The sequence below is a fragment of the Ovis aries genome, chromosome 15 (genome assembly GCF_016772045.2).
Source record: "Ovis aries strain OAR_USU_Benz2616 breed Rambouillet chromosome 15, ARS-UI_Ramb_v3.0, whole genome shotgun sequence".
NCBI lineage: Eukaryota > Metazoa > Chordata > Mammalia > Artiodactyla > Bovidae > Ovis > Ovis aries.
In genome coordinates, this window is record NC_056068.1 from 49769912 (window position 1) to 49787801 (window position 17890).

At 38.9% G+C, this 17890-nt stretch overlaps 1 protein-coding gene across 1 annotated transcript in view; it reads right to left on the minus strand.

Annotated features, from left to right (window-relative positions):
- RRM1 (ribonucleotide reductase catalytic subunit M1) overlaps window positions 1–17004 on the minus strand; it is a 39099-nt gene extending 22095 nt beyond the window's left edge. Inside the window, exons 1-7 of the mRNA XM_004016269.5 lie at window positions 16772–17004; window positions 9643–9731; window positions 6029–6206; window positions 4848–4948; window positions 3067–3126; window positions 2173–2212; window positions 1764–1926 (exon numbers count right to left, since the gene is read on the minus strand). Coding sequence (XP_004016318.1) covers window positions 1764–1926; window positions 2173–2212; window positions 3067–3126; window positions 4848–4948; window positions 6029–6206; window positions 9643–9731; window positions 16772–16790 — 650 coding nt within the window. The 5' untranslated portion in view covers window positions 16791–17004. The remainder of the gene's footprint in view (window positions 1–1763; window positions 1927–2172; window positions 2213–3066; window positions 3127–4847; window positions 4949–6028; window positions 6207–9642; window positions 9732–16771) is intronic.
- Window positions 17005–17890: the final 886 nt, after the last annotated feature.

The following is a 17890-nucleotide window of genomic DNA, read 5'->3' on the forward strand; positions in this document are numbered from 1 at the left end:
CTAAATAATTAAAAGCATTATTTGTGATTAATCATACCTGAAGACTGTTTTTCCTTATAAGGTAACATTTATAAATTTCAGCGATTAGGATCTGGTGTATTTGAGCAGCACTAGATTATTCTTAGCCATTTGCTCCTCCATATAAATTTTAGAATCAGCATGTTGAAATTCTGACTGGAATTACACTGAATCTGTAGATTAATTTGGGAAAAACTGACATTGTTATAACATTAAATCCATTTATGAATATATGATCACTGTCGATTTGTTTTATAACGTCCTTCAATTACGTTTTAGAATTTTTTCCTTAAAAGCCTTATACACCTTTCCTTAGATTTATTCCTGAGTACCTTCCAGTATTACACATTTTAAAATTTAAATCTTCTTTTTTTGGTTTTGTTTTTTAGTTGCTATGTACAACTCTTTTACAACCCCATGGACTGTAGCCCACCAGGCTCCTCTGTCCATGGGATTTCACAAGCAAGAACACTAGAATGGGTTGCCATATCCTTCTTCAAGAGATCTTCCCAACACAGGGATTGAACCCACGTCCTCTGCATTGGCAGGCGAATTCTCTACTACTGAGTCATGGGAAGCTCCTTAAATCTTCTAACAGCTAAAGTACAAAAATTCAATTAATTAATCTATGTTGAATTTACAGGGCTTCCCTGGTGTCTCCGATGATAAAGAATCTGCCTGTAATGCAGGAGACCCAGGTTTGATCACTGGGTCGGGAAGATTCCCTGGAGAAGGGAATGGCTACCCAATCCAGTATTCTTGCCTGGAGAATTCCATGGACAGATGAGCCTGGCAGGCTATGGTCCATGGGGTTGCAAAGAGTTGGACACAACTGAGCAATTAATGTACACACACACACACATTCTGCTGAAATCCTTTTACTTCTAATGACTTGTCTGTAGATGCTCTTGAGGAATCATTAGTTTCATTCCCTCATTTCCAATCATTTTTTTTCTTATCTTACAATTAAAATGCTGGCTCAGGCCTCCACTACAATGCTAAAAACAGAGGTCTAACAGATCATTTTTAGTGGATAGCTTTTACCAAAGAAAGGAAGTTATTTTCTGCATCTATTTTGCTATTTTTTTATGAAAGTACTAAATGATATAAAATGTTAGGGCAATGAATTACATTAATACACTTTTTGATGTTAGCATATCCTTGAATTCCTGGGATAACCCAACCTGCTTAGGGTGTATTAGCTTTTTGTATTAGCTTTTTAAAAAAAAAAAATAAATTACTGGATTCTGTTCCAGTCTTTCCTTTCTCAGAAAATGATACCATAATAAATCTTGTAACTTTACCCATAAACTCAGGAACCACTCTTGACTCATTCAAATCACCAATTCTGTCAATTTTACCACCTAAATCTCTTAAATCAATCTACTTCTCTCAATTTCTACTTCCACTTCCCTAGCCCAAAATACCATACTCTCTCATATAGACTACTACTAGAATCCTCTAATTATTATCAGAAAATACTTTATTGAGATATAATTCACATGCCATACAATTTCCCATTTAAAGTGTACAACGAATAGGTTTTAGTATATTTACAGAGTTGTACAACCATCACCAGAAACAAGCTTAAAATTTCACTACTGGCATTTGTTTCTCATCAATTTGTTTACCACAATGCAATAAGAGAGTTTTCCAGAAAGTAAATCTCATTTAATGATCAAATGTTTATCAAATTAATTTTTATGTGATGAACTGTCTAGTTTCTTCAGGTAGATGACACATACCTAGAAAGTTGTGGGCGGTTGGTACCAGCATTGAAGAGAGTGGGAGAGGCATGGGTAAACCACTTCTCAGAAAGAAGGTTGTAGGTTTCAATAGCAGCATCAATATCTTCTTTGTGAATCCCCACAGATACCCTCATCAACATGTGTTGTGGTCTTTCAGCCACTAAAAACAAGAGAAATTTTTCACATGAAAACTAGGCTGAGATATGTACTTGAGTCTAAAAAAAGCAACAACAAAAGACAATTAAAAAATTTTTATGCCAATAAGCAGCAAGGTTATTCATAAACTAAACCTAAAGTTTAAAGTGTTACTTAGAGTTTAAATGGAAATGTTAAGACAAACAGCTTAAAGTTCTATTTTCAATACAATGAACAGAAAATGTAACACACAAACACATTCATGTCTCACCCTTCCCATTGATCTTCAACAAATAGGATCGCTCCAATGTCTAGAAAAAGCAAAACAACCGAAAAACTTCCATAGTTTTTAAAGACGTAGTAGATATATCATTCACAATATGCAACTATTTAAATCTACTCAGTTTTTAAAATAATTTTAAATAACCGAAAAATCATATTTAGATTTACTATCTTTAACTTAGAACATTATCCATTGACTATTTTTTCGGAAAAGAATGCCTGAAAATTTCTGGAAAAAGCCAACGCTACATTAATATGTATAATGTTAATAGCAGAAGTTGTGGTATTCCCTATATCATAATGGTTCATATCATTAACATTTATAAAACGCTTATAACAGGCTAGGTACTGATCAAAGCGACATACACACAGTCACTTAAACTTCAAGAGCATTTGATATTGAAATTTTATTATTATCCCCATTCTAAAGATGAGAAAACTGAAGGACAAAAGGATTAAGTACCTCGCTAATAAGAAATGAAGCAGTGATTTGAACCTAGGTGGTCTGACATCAGCATTCACATTTTCAATCATGACATAACACTGTTTATTAACAAAAAAGTACCTAGAAAATCACTTAGCACATAGCAGGAATTCAATAAATAGTTGTTACATAAACAGAATAATATTGAATCATTCTGGCAAATTACCTGCGTAACTCCACAGGTATCCAGAAATAGTATTTGGAAAATTTGAAAACTGCAAATGAATAAGCTATCTTTCCTTAATTCAATCACCACTACCCTAACCCCACTAATCCCTCAGGACCATCCCAACTCCCAACAAATTACTACCTTTATAATTATATCACTAAAATATAAACAAAAACCTGCATTTCCTAATTGAAGAAGGAACCCCCACTTATTTGAAACCTATTATTTACCTTAAAGCCAAAGTAATTATAAGAGAAATCTCGATCATAGATAATTGCAGAATTCAGGCGCTGGTGAAGGTTTAAAAAAACAAAAGCAAAAAAATCCATAATTAAGATAATTAGACTTATTTTCACAAAATTTGTTACCTTTCAGCCCTGATTTCAGAACTAAAATTGATACAGGATACAAGAGATAACACTAAGTATTATCGTTGTAGAACAGAAATCCATACCTAATATTAAGGAAAAAAATTATATAAATTGAGTATCCTAACTAGGTTTAAAAACATACATTAAAAGACTAGAAGAAAACATATAAGTTGTACATAAGTAAAAACATAAATGTGACTTTCCCTATTGTGCTTACAGTATCTCTAAAAAGGGAAAGAATATGAGCATAAAAGGGACTATATTATCATCCTAAAACATGTTTTTAGATTAGCTATTAATCCAAAAGTATTGGAGCCATATAAATACTAATACATATATTTATTTTCCATTTTAAACTGCACATAGCAATATATGATAAACAATTACATTAATTCTAAGGCTAATCAAATCCATAGTCCTTTAATAGGTTTTAAACAAAATGTTGCTATGACAGTGATGTTTTAATGCAGAACTGGCCATTGTTACAGAGCTTTTATAGGCTATAAAGCCATTTAAAGGAAACAAAGCAATTAGGTACTAATTATCATTTTGGATAGAGGAACATAGAGCCAATTTTTCAAAATACTATCAGTGTTTCCATAAAAGGATCCATGCCCAAGGACTAGAAAAATCTATACAAAACTCCCTCTTAAACTTTTAAGGGCATCTTTGTTGCCAAAGGCAGGTAGGGGCTTTGCATGATTAATGGAGAACTGAGATACTTGATTATCAAAATTTCTATTTTAGATACAGATTTTTGATGTCATTTATTTTTGTTTCTCACCTGTCTTCAAGATTATACACAAGATACACAAACAACTCACTCAGTTTTCTCTCAGTCTCTTTAACATCAGATACATATTTAGGGATAGCCATCTATTAACTACAGTTAAAACTGATTTCTAATCTGTGCAGATATGCATGGCAAATAAATTCTGTGTGTAAAAGGGCTGGTTGGATCTACCCATCTTTCCCTCTATCCTCTGGGATGTAGTTAAGAAAGGAATTGAAACACAAATGGATAATTTTTAAGTTGCTGAGCAAGAAGATCTTCCAAAATTTTATCTGAGCAACCTTTTTGGAAGTCAGTTTGGCAATGTCTACCAAAATTTTGAATGCACATACTTTTGCCTCAGCAATTCCACTTAAGGGATTTACCTCACCAATATACTCATCTATGAGCAACTCACTACCATATGAGAATAGCGACTGCAGTGATAAATGGAAAACAAATATTCATCACTAGAGCAATTCTTACATATATATATAATGATGATATGGCTATAGGATGGAATGCTATGCAGGTGTTAAAAAGAATAAGGTAAATTCATAAATGCTAATAAAGAACTATCTCTAAGATATACCTGTAAGTGAAAAAATATTAGAATAGTATGCACAGTACATTACCACTAAAAGGAAAAATAAATGTACACACACTATGTGTTATAGAACAATTCTGGAAAAATAACATTTTAAAATGACAAAGTGCTACTCTTTCTAGACAAGAAAACTAGGATTCAGAGAATGAGAATTACTTTTTACCTCTATCACTTATCATAGTGTTTAAATTTTTTAAAATGTGTTCATTGCCTTAAAAAAAACCTATAAAAAATTTTTCACCAGAAAAGCATTACACATACATCTTTATTTGCCAAAACAATATCCAATGTTGACTTGGCCACCATGGGAGAGTGTTTGCCGTTGTGTGGGTTTATATAGTTGAAGAGGTCTTCCATTACATCTAAAAACAAAACAACAGAAAATTAAAATACCAAAATCACTTAACAGCAAGTTCAATATTCAGGTTAACAATTTAAAACAGTGGTTCTCAACTGTTTTTCATCCCAACTCACCTTACTACCTAGCAAAGACAGTGCTCAATGGACAAATACATGTTATATAAATATACACGGAAACTTACATAAGTAAAATAAGAAAACCCTTAAAGAAATAACTTTCCAGAGTTGGAGTGAGCATATGCTCTTATAGTTTGAAAAAGACTGCCAGATGATTCTAACACCTTACCCCATTAAGGATTTATTAGGTGAAAATAAAGAAAAGCATAAATTATAGTCTCAATTTTTCTTTTATCCTAACAAAACAGAAACTCAACTTAAAATTCAAAATCTATCATCTCAAGGATTTTACTTCTATAAATGCACATTGAGTAATAAGCTCTCTCTCTTTCAGACATCATAGCAGATATTTGGCCCTCTGAGTTTACATATAATACAGACACAAAGCTGGCATTTTGACTTGAATCCATAGATCAAATTTTGGAAGAGCTGATATCTTTACTTTTACAAATCTACTGAAGAGGAAGATAATGTTTAAAGTCCCACATAAAAGATCTGGAATTGAGAGCCAAAAGATTTCTACTCTCAGTCTACCAGCTGACTTCTTACATATCACTTCTTATATACTTAACAAATTATTTAATCATCTTTTGCCCACATTCTCTGAGCTGTAAAATGGGAGTGATGACTAATGGTGACAAAAGACTGACTGTAACATTCTGTTTAACCTAGGAATTATCAATAAATTTTTTTTTCCAACCACGCCACCACCAAGCATGTAAAGAGGGGCGTCAAAAAAAAAAAGATAGGAGAACAAAAAGATAAAGAAAAGTTTATCTGACCCTTCCATGCAGCAGATGAGCAGCATGGAGAAACGGGAAGTTCTAGTCTCCCCCTGCCACCAACTTGCACAGTTTGCTTTTTTAAACAAGATATAACTTTTCTTTTGATACTCAAGGTTTCATTCTAGTACGCTTATACATTTTCTGAGAATACTAAATTCTTTCTTTTTCTTCTAGACTCACCACTGAATACTTTCTTGGTTTCTTTGTGCAAGTTAGAAACGGCAATCCTTGCTGCCAGGATGGCATAATCAGGGTGCTTAGTAGTCAAGGTTGCGGCTGTCTCAGCAGCCAAAGTATCCAGTTCCACAGTAGTGACCCCACTGTATAAGCCTTGGATTACTTTCATGGTGATCTGAGCCTATAAAAGCAGAGCTAAGAATTACTTGTGCTTTTCCAAGAACCAACATCTTCCTTAAAAGAGCAATGAAGAAAACAATCAAATTAATATCAAAATAAAAGACAATTTCCTTTTATGAAAAATCTTTCAGAATTGTATGCTGTCAAAAATTTAGTAATGAGGTGTCATAAGTGAATAGAGCTGCCAAAAAATGCATATTACATATACACTGAAGCGTCCAAAGAAAGAAGGAAGGAAAGTGGGGTAGGGTGGAGAAGAGAGGGGAGAGAGGCAGGGAGTGGGCAAGGGAGGAAGGAGTGAAGAAAAGAAGGAAGTTAGTTTTAAAATCTAAGTAGAGCTTTACAAAGATTAACAGACACATAAGGAAAGAGCTGAAAACAGACCAATTTTTCTATAAGTATTTTCCCATCTTTCATTCAAATTTTCTGTATGTAATTATGGTTCAGGCCATATACTTACCTATTTTCCCCCCAATTATTCCTAAGGACAAGTACAGGAAAGGAAACAAATTTAATCAGTCTAGTGAAAGGAGATCAAAGTGTAAGTTAGAATTGGGACTGAGCTGTTAGATAATATCATGGCTACTCTTTAACACCTCCCGGGTGTGAATGGCTTCCCTAGTAGCCCAGACAGTAAAGAATCTGCCTGCAATGCAAGTTCCATCCCTGGGTCAGGAAGATCCCCTGGAGAAAGGCATGGCAACCGATTCCAGTATTCTTGCCTAGAGAATTCCATGGACAGAGGAGCCTGGTGGCCTACAGTCCATGGTGTTGTAAAGAGTTGGACACCACTTCACTTTTCTTTCACTTCACTTCACTTCTTTAACACGTCACAAAATATCTCAACTTTCATAATCTTCTCTGACATTTCACAATTACCTGTGAGATGGGTATTATAATTATGACCACTTTACATGAAGAACCAGGTTACTGGGACTTGCCCAAGGTTTTTAATGTCTAAGTCTTCTGGCTCGATCTCTCATTCAACCTCACTACATTTCACTGTTTTCAAGACCCTACTGTAAGAGGCACCCCTTTTTAAAATACACAATGTCCAAGTCAAGAAAGACAAATTATAAGTTGTATGTTGCTGCTGTTCAGTCGTCCAGTTGTGTCCAACTCTTTGCAACCCCATGGACTGCAGCACACCAATCTAAGTTGTATATATGTATGTATTTACTGAATCTTTAAAAACAAAAAACAAAAAAACAGATTAGGGAATTCCCTGAATGTCCAGTGGTTGGGACTCTGAGCTTCCACTGCAGGGGTTCAATCCCTGATGGGAACTAAGGTTGCACAAGCTGTGTGGCCGCAAAGGAAAAAAAAAAAGATCAATCCAACAGAAAATGAATGCCTTTTCCTAGTTGAGCAAAGCATACCCCTCTCGAAAAAAAGTGTAATTACTAGTTTAAAATTTATCCCAATTATGTGTTAGACCTAAACTCAAGTTTCTCCTAATCACTTTCTTCTCAGCAGGTAAGTCATGTTCAGTAAAAGAGTAGTGAAGTCTTCTAAACACTTCCTGGTGCTACAAGGCAAGTAATCAGAACTCAGAATAAAACAACATCCATGTGCTAATAACCACTCCATATTTAAAACATGCAGATTTGTTCATCTACCCTAGAACGCTCATGCGGGCTCCAGCCCCCTTGCACTCTGAAATGTACGCAAGTGGCAACAGAACACCTAGGAGTCAAGATACCAATATTCTTCTTCCTACACTCTCACTCATTTGTACAAGTCACCTCCCTTCTCTTTGAACCTTTCTTATCTATAAAACAAGGGAGACAAAATAAGATGATCTCTCAGGTTTGTTCCAACTCTAATATTCTAAATGTAAAAGGGAAATGTAGTATTCTAAATGTAAAAGGGAAATGATAATAAATATATCTTAAAAGTGAAGTGAAGTCACTCAGTCGTGTCTGACTCTTTGCGACCCCATGAACTGTAGCCTACCAGGCTCTGAGGAGCCTCTCAGTCCATGGAATTTTCCAGGCAAGAGTACTGGAGTGGGTTGCCATTTCCTTCTCCAAGGGATCTTCCCAACCCAGGGATCGAACCTGGGTCTGCCGCACTGCGGGCAGACGCTTTACCGTCTGAGCCACCAAGGAAGCCTAATATATCTTAAAGCTGTATAAAATTATTTTCTTTCGACCATTTGGTCCATTCAATATTTATCAAGCATCTAATTATGTATGTGTTAAGCGTTGCGGATATCGCAAGAACAAGATACAGGCCTCCCCAACGACTCTGGGGGAGGACAGGAACATATAGTTAAATTCTATACTAGGTGGTTAATGCTATGAGGCCAGTGCAAGTGCTACAGTAATACAGATGTTACTGTTCAGTCACTAAGTCATATCTGACTCTTTGCGACCCCATGAACTGCAGCATGCCAGACTTCACTGTCCTTCACCATCTCCCAGAGTTTGCTCAAACTCATGTTCATTTAGTCAGTGACGCCATCCAACAATCTCATCATTTGTTACCCCCATCTCCTCCTGCCCTCAATCTTTCCTAGAATCAGGGTCTTTTCCAATGAGTCAGCTCTTCAAATCAAGTGGTCAAAGTATTGGAACTTCAGTGTCAGCATCACTCCTCCCAATGACTATTCAAGGTAGTAATATAGATGAAATATCTAAACAAGGATGGGGCAATATGGGTTTTAAGAAAAAGATTAGAGACTCTATTTAGTAAGATCATTTTGAAAGTCACGTGGAATATGGATTGGAAGATGGCAAGGTGAGGGAGACCTGGAGGCCACTTTAGAGACCACTGTGGACAGCAGGCTAGATAAGGGATGCTGCAGGTCTAGAGTAGAGGAGTTATAGGAGCTGAGGAGGAAAGCAGAGCAACTTGCTTATGGCTCTCCTGAATTTAAAGGTTGCTGTGAACTCTGTATCACTTTAATGTATCCTTTCCATATGGATAACAAAAAAAGCAAATTTCAAACCAATTTCTACCCAAATGACCACAATTTCAAACAAGTTTTACTACAGATTTTTGCACTTATGAATAAAATAATTTACTCAAGGAAGCCCCTAACTGAAATGTTAATGTCAAGTTTTCCTCTTTCCTCAGCTTTACAGTTCTCTGAGAAGTCAAAATTCACAGCACAGACCAAAACTTAGGGAAAAAAGTGAGTTTTTTGTTTGCTTATTGTCTTTCTGTTTTGTGTTTTTGCCATGCCACATGGCTTAGGGACTGAACCCAGGCCACAGCAGTGAAAGCCCACAGTCCTAATCACTGGATCGCCAAGGAATTCCCAGAATAAAAAAAAGTTTTAAACAATAAATTCACATTTACATCCAAGCCTGTAAGAGAATACCAAACCAAAATATGTATATATAGCAAGAGAGTGAAGGGGAAGAGGTAAGAGGCAAGTAAATGGAATCACGCGAAACAAGCAGTGCAAGATGTAAATCCTATTTACTTACAGGATCAACAAAGTCCATATTGAGTCCATAACAAAGCTTCTGGATTCGGGATGTAATTTTGTCGAACATAACTCGTTCCTGGCGGCCATCTACAGAATCAAACCATACAATTCGTATTAGCACTTACTAAGATAGCAATGCCAAAGAATCAAACCTAATCAGCATGTAAACTTTCTCAACCGACCAAAACAAAACGCTATTCGTAAATAAATGACTCAGACCCCCAGGAGATTCATTGAGAGATTATTTTTTCATCTTCAAAAAGGAGAGATGCTATATTGAGTCTTCCCCTACATTACATATCAGATGGATTCTTGCAATAAATTTCCCAAATGATCTGTCTCCCCCCACCCTTGTCCCAAATGACAGGCATAATTATTCTTTAAAACTTAAGTCAAAACCATGTCATTACTGCCCTCCCAAGAGTGGTTTATCATCTGTTTCAGAATCAAAGTCAAAATCATTACAATAGTCCACAGAATCCTATATAACCAGTCCTGTGAGGCCCCTCCCCCATGTCACCTCCTACTCTCCCACATGACCCTGGCAACCTTGACTGCTTACTATATATACCTTAGATCTTTGCTCAATGTCAACTTCTCAATAAGGCTTCCCCAATCACTCTATTTTAAATTGCAATGCCCCAAACACAACCTTGCCCCTCTTACCCTCCTTCTATGCTTTATTTTTCTCCAGAGCACTTCTGATCATCTGACATGCTCTCTATTTTACCTATGTATTTGTTTATTGTATGACTCTTTCACTAGAATATAATTTCCAAAAGGAAAAAGATTTTGTTGTGATTTATCAATGTATTTATTCCCCAGTGCCCAGACCAAAGCTCAAGGCTTAGCACATAGCAGATACTCAAATAACTACTGAATGCTAAATGATTTATAAACCTGTCTCCATCCTAACACTTTCATGATAAATATGGCTTATGTACTCTCCTAGAGTAATTAATGATTTGAATTTACTTCATACCATGTAAAGTGCTTCTTTCTACTTATAACTCAAAACAATCTTCCAGAGGCAACCTCTTATTTTTTATTTTGGGGATATGGAAGCACATACATATGGACCTTATATAGTTAGTCCTTTCATGATTTGGACTTATATTCTATAGCTCTTCCTTCTTCCTAACGAAAAGTCCGGCTGGCCCAAGGACTTTCTCAAATGTTTGATAAAGAATAATGAACAATAAGATACTGCTAGTAACCCATCATCAATAAAATAAATTAGTTTTTCTTAAACACTAACACATTAACTAAGATAGCCCTTCTCTTTCTGATTACTATTGTGATCTCCTTTTCTAACTAGACTCACATATGCATTGTTTAACTCTGGAATAAATTAGCTGGCACACATCAGGACTGAGCCCTTAATGCTCTACTAACTGGTTAGGCAGATAGGTGACAAGGCAGCTGAAAATCTGCAGCTGTCAAATTAATCAGGAAACTGACAAAAAATACAAAAGCAACTCTCTAAATTCACACTGGGAAGAGGAGGGATACTAAAGGGCTAAAGAATCAGTGATCCACTGTTCTCTAGCCTATCATTTCACTTGGTCATTTTTTTTCAACCCATAAACTGATTTCATCATATCACTAATCCCTGCTTACATTATCCTCTTCTCTCAAACAAGGATTTCCTTAATTTGGTCCCACATCTCTTCTACTGATCCTTGTAAAATATCCTATATCCCAATAAGGCCTCTCATTCCTACATCCATATAACTGATTATACCTTCAGTTCAGTTCAGTCGCTCAGTCATGTCCGACTTTGCGACCCCATGAATCGCAACACGCCAGGCCTCCCTGTTCATCACCAACTCCCAGAGTTCACTCAGACTCAAGTCCATCAAGTCAGTGATGCCATCCAGCCATCTCATCCTCGGTCGTCCCCTTCTCCTCCTGCCCCCAATCCCTCCCAGCATCAGAGTCTTTTCCAATGAGTCAACTCTTCGCATGAGGTGGCCAAAGTACTGGAGTTTCAGCTTTAGCATCATTCCTTCCAAAGAAATCCCTGGGCCAATCTCCTTCAGAATGGACTGGTTGGATCTCCTTGCAGTCCAAGGGACTCTCAAGAGTCTTCTCCAATACCACAGTTCAAAAGCATCAATTATTTGGCGCTCAGCCTTCTTCACAGTCCAACTCTCACATCCAAACATGACCACTGGAAAAACCATAGCCTTGACTCTGTCCAGAAATCTTTTTTCCGCCTTTCCATTCATCTAACTCCTACTCACTCTCCAACTCTCATCACATCCATGAAACCTGTCCCAAACACTGTAACTCACATTGCCCTCTTCCTTCTGTGAAATCCTCTTGAACACTAATTGTTTGATTTCCTCTTGGGTATAAGCTGTCTTTTTAAATTCCTCTCTTCAGGAAGACTTTGCTAATACTGCAAGACCAAGTATATGCCTCTTCTGCAAGATATTAACTTTCTATTCCCTCTACCTACAAAGTTCAGCTCACATATCTTCACACAGTTGGCTCTTAGTATTATTCAGAGCTCGGCTCAAATGTCACCTCCCTACCTGAGGATCCAATCCAAGGTTACCTTTTCATTCATCTTTATCACATTACCCTGTTTTACCACCACCATCTCACAAACCACTATCTGGAATTAACTCATTCTTACTTGTTTCTTGTATACATTTAACTACTGTCACTCACACCAGAATGCAAACTCCAATGAGAAAAGGAATTTAGCTTGTTTTGTTCACTGCTGAATCCATAGTACCTAACACAGTTCCTATTCAAAAGCAGAGACATTACTTTGTGGACTAAGGTCCGGCTAATCAAGGCTCTGGTTTTTCCTGTGGTCATGTATGGATGTGAGAGTTGGACTGTGAAGAAGGCTGAGCGCCAAAGAATTGATGATTTTGAACTGTGGTGTTGGAGAAGACTCTTGAGAGTCCCTTGGACTGCAAGATCCAACCAGTCCATTCTGAAGGAGATCAACCCTGGGATTTCTTTGGAAGGAATGATGCTAAAGCTGAAACTCCAGTACTTTGGCCACCTCATGCGAAGAGTTGACTCACTGGAAAAGACTCTGATGCTGGGAGGGATTGGGGGCAGGAGGAGAAGGGGATGACCGAGGATGAGATGGCTGCATGGCATCACGGACTCGATGGACGTGAGTCTGAGTGAACTCCGGGAAATGGTGATGAACAGGGAGGCCTGGAGTGCTGTGATTCATGGGGTCGCAAAGAGTTGGACACGACTGAGCGACTGATCTGATCTGAACACAGTTCCCAGCATAAAAGAGTTGCTGAATATAGTCAGTCCTCTGAATCCACGCGTTCCACATCCATGAACAGTATATGATCTGTGGCTGGTTTCAACCCTGGATGCTGATCTGGAATTTGCTCATGAAGAATCCACAGAGACGGAGGGATGACCATGAGAGTTGAGCATACTCAGATTTTGGTATCTACAACAGATCCTAGAACCAAATGCCCCATGGATACGGGGGAAAGACTGTAAATACTTTCTGAATAATTGAATGAATGGGCTGCTGTAGCCTGTATTTTACATATTAGAATACTGATCATCTTATCTTAATGTTTTTGTCTATTTTTCTCAATTGATTGTAAGATCTTTGAAAGCCAAAACTATTTCTGTCTACTCACCACAATAACCTCAGTGCCAAGCACAGTAGCCACACAGATCTGTAAAATAATACAGTGGGCTGTTAAGGGAATGAGAAAGGATGGGAAGGAAGAGGGAGAGGAAGGGTGGTGCGGGAGAGAGAAGATCTAGAATAGAAGAGATTATCAGAGTGCATATAGATGCTTTAGAAAGCATTGTTTTGCAAACTTTGTTTCAGTTTTACGTAAATACTTACATATACATGTGTGTACTCAGTCATAATGGAAAATAATTTTTACTGTGGGTTACAACCCAAAGTTTTGAAAACACTATACTGAATTCCAAAGCACATTTCATTTATTCCAATGGTTCTCAACTTTTAATCTTAACCTCCTTGAGCAATATGATGCTGTCCCACCAAGAATAACAAGATAGCAGATAAGAAAAATTCATCTACTATTCCCCTCTGTAATCTAACGCTTTTCATATAGATTATTCCTATATCCCTAATGGCCCTAAGATCATGGAAGATGGAGATGCCTTCTCCCTCTGATATTTACCTCATGGTGCTTGGCAAGACATTACTACATTCAGTAAGTATTTTAAGTTTATTGCAGTTGCCCTACTGAATAATTATACTACGATTAGCAAAAATTGCATGTATTAGTCTGCTTCTATACTATCATCCCAAAAATAAGGGGAGGAGAGAATACTCTAAACAAATTAAAGATCAAAAATAAAATTAATCTAAGTACAACTTTGTAGATGAACAAGCCTTGCTGAATGTTACTGGCAGTCTAGCAGCAAACCATCTGGATCAAATTATGTTCTCTGAGGGAATGAGAAACAAAATAAGATCTGCCTTTTGTTGTAGGTGGTACTTTTTAAAACCACAGTATTTGAAAGTGGACCCAAAAGGTTAAAAATGCAACACAGAGGTGTTACCCACTCCAGAGATTTATGACAAGTTTTTGATTCATCTGTTACAGATGTATCTTAAGAGCTTCTCATCCTTCCATCTTTTTCTAAAGATTTAAAAAAACGGAATTGTCCCCTCTCACAGGAATCAACCAACAAAAGTGCATTATGTGTTTCGGTCTTTGGTCTCAACAGCTAAGATGGGAGATTAGAGAAATGTAGAGAACAATGTTTCAAAGATACTGATGACAAGAAGGGCCATAACTCTATCTCTAGGCTGTAAACGACCTAGTTACAACCAAATCAACTACCTTCCTACTTACAACACTCATCATATTCTATATTTTAAAGTATTAGTTTGGTACAAAAGTAATTGAAGTTTCAGACTGTAAATTTTAAATCATTATAACTAGGCTCAAACACATCTTTATTAATCAAAATAGGAACCATTACAATCAACACATTTTTGCTAATTAGAAATAAGTTCCTTTATTCCTGTAGTATAAAAATCTGTGCTTCAGGATTCGACTAACTCTTGGAAAGCATTTTCTGCCTCCTCAGGCTATGGAAGCATTTTGCCTGAAAAAAGCTGTCAAGATGTTTTAAGAAGTGGTAGTCAGTTGGCGAGAGGTCAGGTAAAAATGGTGGACGAGGCAAAGCTTCGTAGCCCAATTCATTCAACTTCTGAAGTGTTGGTTGTGTGACGTGCAGTCGGGCATTGTAGTGGAGAAGAATTGGGCCCACGCTGTTGACCAATGCCAGCTGTAGTGCATCTCATTGATTTGCTGAGCATACTTCTCAGATGTAATGGTTTCACCAAGATTCAGAAAGCTATAGTGCACCAGATCAGCAGCAGATCACCCAATAGTGACCATGACCATTTTCTGGTGCAAGTTTGGCTTTGGAGCTTCTTCTCTGTTCAACCACTGAGCTGGTCATCACCAGTTGCCGTATAAAATCCACTTTTCATCACATTTCACAGTTCAATTGAGAAATGGTCATTGTTGCGTAGAATAAGAGAAGATGACACTTCAAATTATTTTTTTTAATTTTCAGTCATCTCATGAGGCATCCACTTATCAAGCTTTTATACTTTTTCAGTGTGCTTCAAATGCCAAAGGACCACAGAATGGTCAACTTTGAGTTCTTCAGCAACTTCTTGAGTGGTTGTCTAAGAGGATCAGCTTCGATGATGGCTCTCAAATGTCACCAACTTCCAATGGCTGGTCACTACACTCATCTTCAAGGCTCTCTGAAAAACTTCTATAACCACCACTGCACTGTACATTCATTAGCAGTTCCTGGGCCAAATGTGTTGTTGATGTTGCAATCTGTCTTTGCTGCTTTACAACACAGTTTGAACTCAAAAAAATCGCTCAAATTTACTTTTTGTCTAACATCATTTCTACAGTCTAAAATAAATATAAACAGCAAATAATCCTCAGCAAAAAAAGCACAAAGTGAGAAATATGCATTAAAGTGATGTATAACACAACCACATTTACTTAAGAATGTATTCCAATACCAAACAGCAAAGTTCAAAAATGTAAAACTGCAATTACTTCTGCACCAACCTAATAATTATCTCACCCACTTTTGGAGCATCTATTCACGGGCAGGTTCAGTAATAAATTTGGGCATAAAGTCCCCATCTTTGAAACACTCACAACCTAGTGGACCAGTCAGTCAGTCAACCAGTATTTACTAAGTGCCTACAATTTTGCAATAACTTTAATGCTTTAACAGAGGCATATTGAGTAGACTCAAAACTTGTTCCTATCTGTCCCATATGGTTCCCTGTTAAACGTATGCAAAGGACTGACACAAAGGAAGTCCTCAGCAAGTCTAATGGAAAATGTGTCGAGGAAGAACACAAGTCCTTGGCTCTTCCTGGCCCCCGCCCTGTCAGAAGATGTCTTGGCCACCTTACTCTAATTCCGTATCTCTTCCTATCAAAGGTAAAGCCAACTAGTCCCGATCCCAAACTCCTCTGGGACTACTCTTCCAACAACGGAAACAAGGAGCGACAACTCTGTGGAGATGTCTGTGTCTGAGACTGACTTTTTCACCGCACAAAAAGAGATCAGGAAGCTGGTAGGCGCCCGTGTAGAATGCAGAGCCCCTGATTACCTAGCTTCCCCGGGGCCTAGGCTAGGACAGGTGACCAGCTTTTTTTTTTATTGTTGTGACCAACAACAATAACACTGTTGCTGGATACGGGTTCGAAATCCGGCATCACCAGCATCTAACTGGGTGACCGTGCTGTCCGGAAGCCTCTCTCTGCGCGAAACGGAGCTAATAACCCCTACCTCAGGGGCTCACGGAGAGGACTAAAGTACCGCCTGCAAAGTGCTGGGCGCACACATTTACAACTCGCTAAGGAAAGGTGTGACTACTCTTTAGCAATGCGGCTGGATGACAGAGTCGAGGGGCGCAGATTGAAGCTCAGTCTGTTGGGGACAGACTGACGAAAGGGCAGGAGGCCGAACGACTGATAGGGCGGGAAACCGCTGCCGGTAGCGCGGGAAGCGGCAGAAGCCGGCGGGCGCGGCTAACTGCAAGGCGGCGGCGGCCCGCGTCCCTCACCCGCCGCCCCCTCCCCGGCCTCTCACCTCGCTTGATCACATGCATCGCAGCTAGTAACTGAGGCGCTGAGGGATGCGACACGAGACTGCAGCTCTGAGGCTCCGGTGCGATCAAGAAGGTGGCCGAGCACGGAGGGTCAGGCTCGAAGGTTTGCTCGTGTGCAGGCCCTGGAATTAGGACCAGAGAGCACTTTCCTCCACAGAGCAGAGGAAGGCAATCCGAATCCGCTTCCCGCGCCCGCCAGCCGCGACGCAAAAGCGGCGCGACCAGGCTCCAGTGACGTCATGTGACGCAGCCAGCGCCGCGGCCGGTGGGCAAGGGCTAGCGTAGCAGAGTCGGCCTGGCCCCGCAGCCGCCATGTTGAGTGTGGGCAGGGCCGAAGAGATGGCGCCTCTCCTACGGCAGCGTTGGGAGTGAACGCCCCTGGCTGGAACGCAGATATCCCCCCGCCATGTTGGATATGGGCACAGCGGAATCCGGGGCTCAGCCCGCCAGGTCTTGCCCCGCCTCTCGAGTGTTTGGAAATAGCAAAACTCCAACCATCCACTTTTTCTTGTCTTGACGGTTGTTACGCTATGATAACCCAAGACTGTCGTCTGAGGTGGGCTCTAGCTAGAGATACGTAGACGGAGGCCGGGAGCCCCAGGGCCCTTCTTAGGTGGGCCTGAGTCCGGTTGGGAGAGAGCCTTGCTATGCCAAGGAAGGGCCTTTGTATTTTATCCTGATAGAAATGGGAGCAAGCCTTGGCAGAGTTTGAGCGGGACAAGGCTATGATCCGTTTGCTTTCAGAATTATCAAGTGGGTGGTGGCCGAAGCAGGGTCAGCCGTAAGGCCTTGGGGAGATAGAATGGACAGGACTTGGTGACCGAACGTGGGGAGTAAGCATAGGTGAGACATGATTCACAAGTCCGGTGTAGAACCTTCAGCTTTGCGCTAGGCAAACTAATTTTTATGAAATCTCGTGTAGCATCTCCACTGTAAAACCTTTCATTGGTTCCTTATTGCCGTCAAGGTGATCCCAAGGTTATTGTGAGGCATAGCAATATCTCAAAGATATTGGTGATTTGGTTCTCATAGGGACAAAGTAAAGGGACAAAATAGGTATAATTAGTTAATCCCACTAGGGGATTCTAAGTAGAATAATT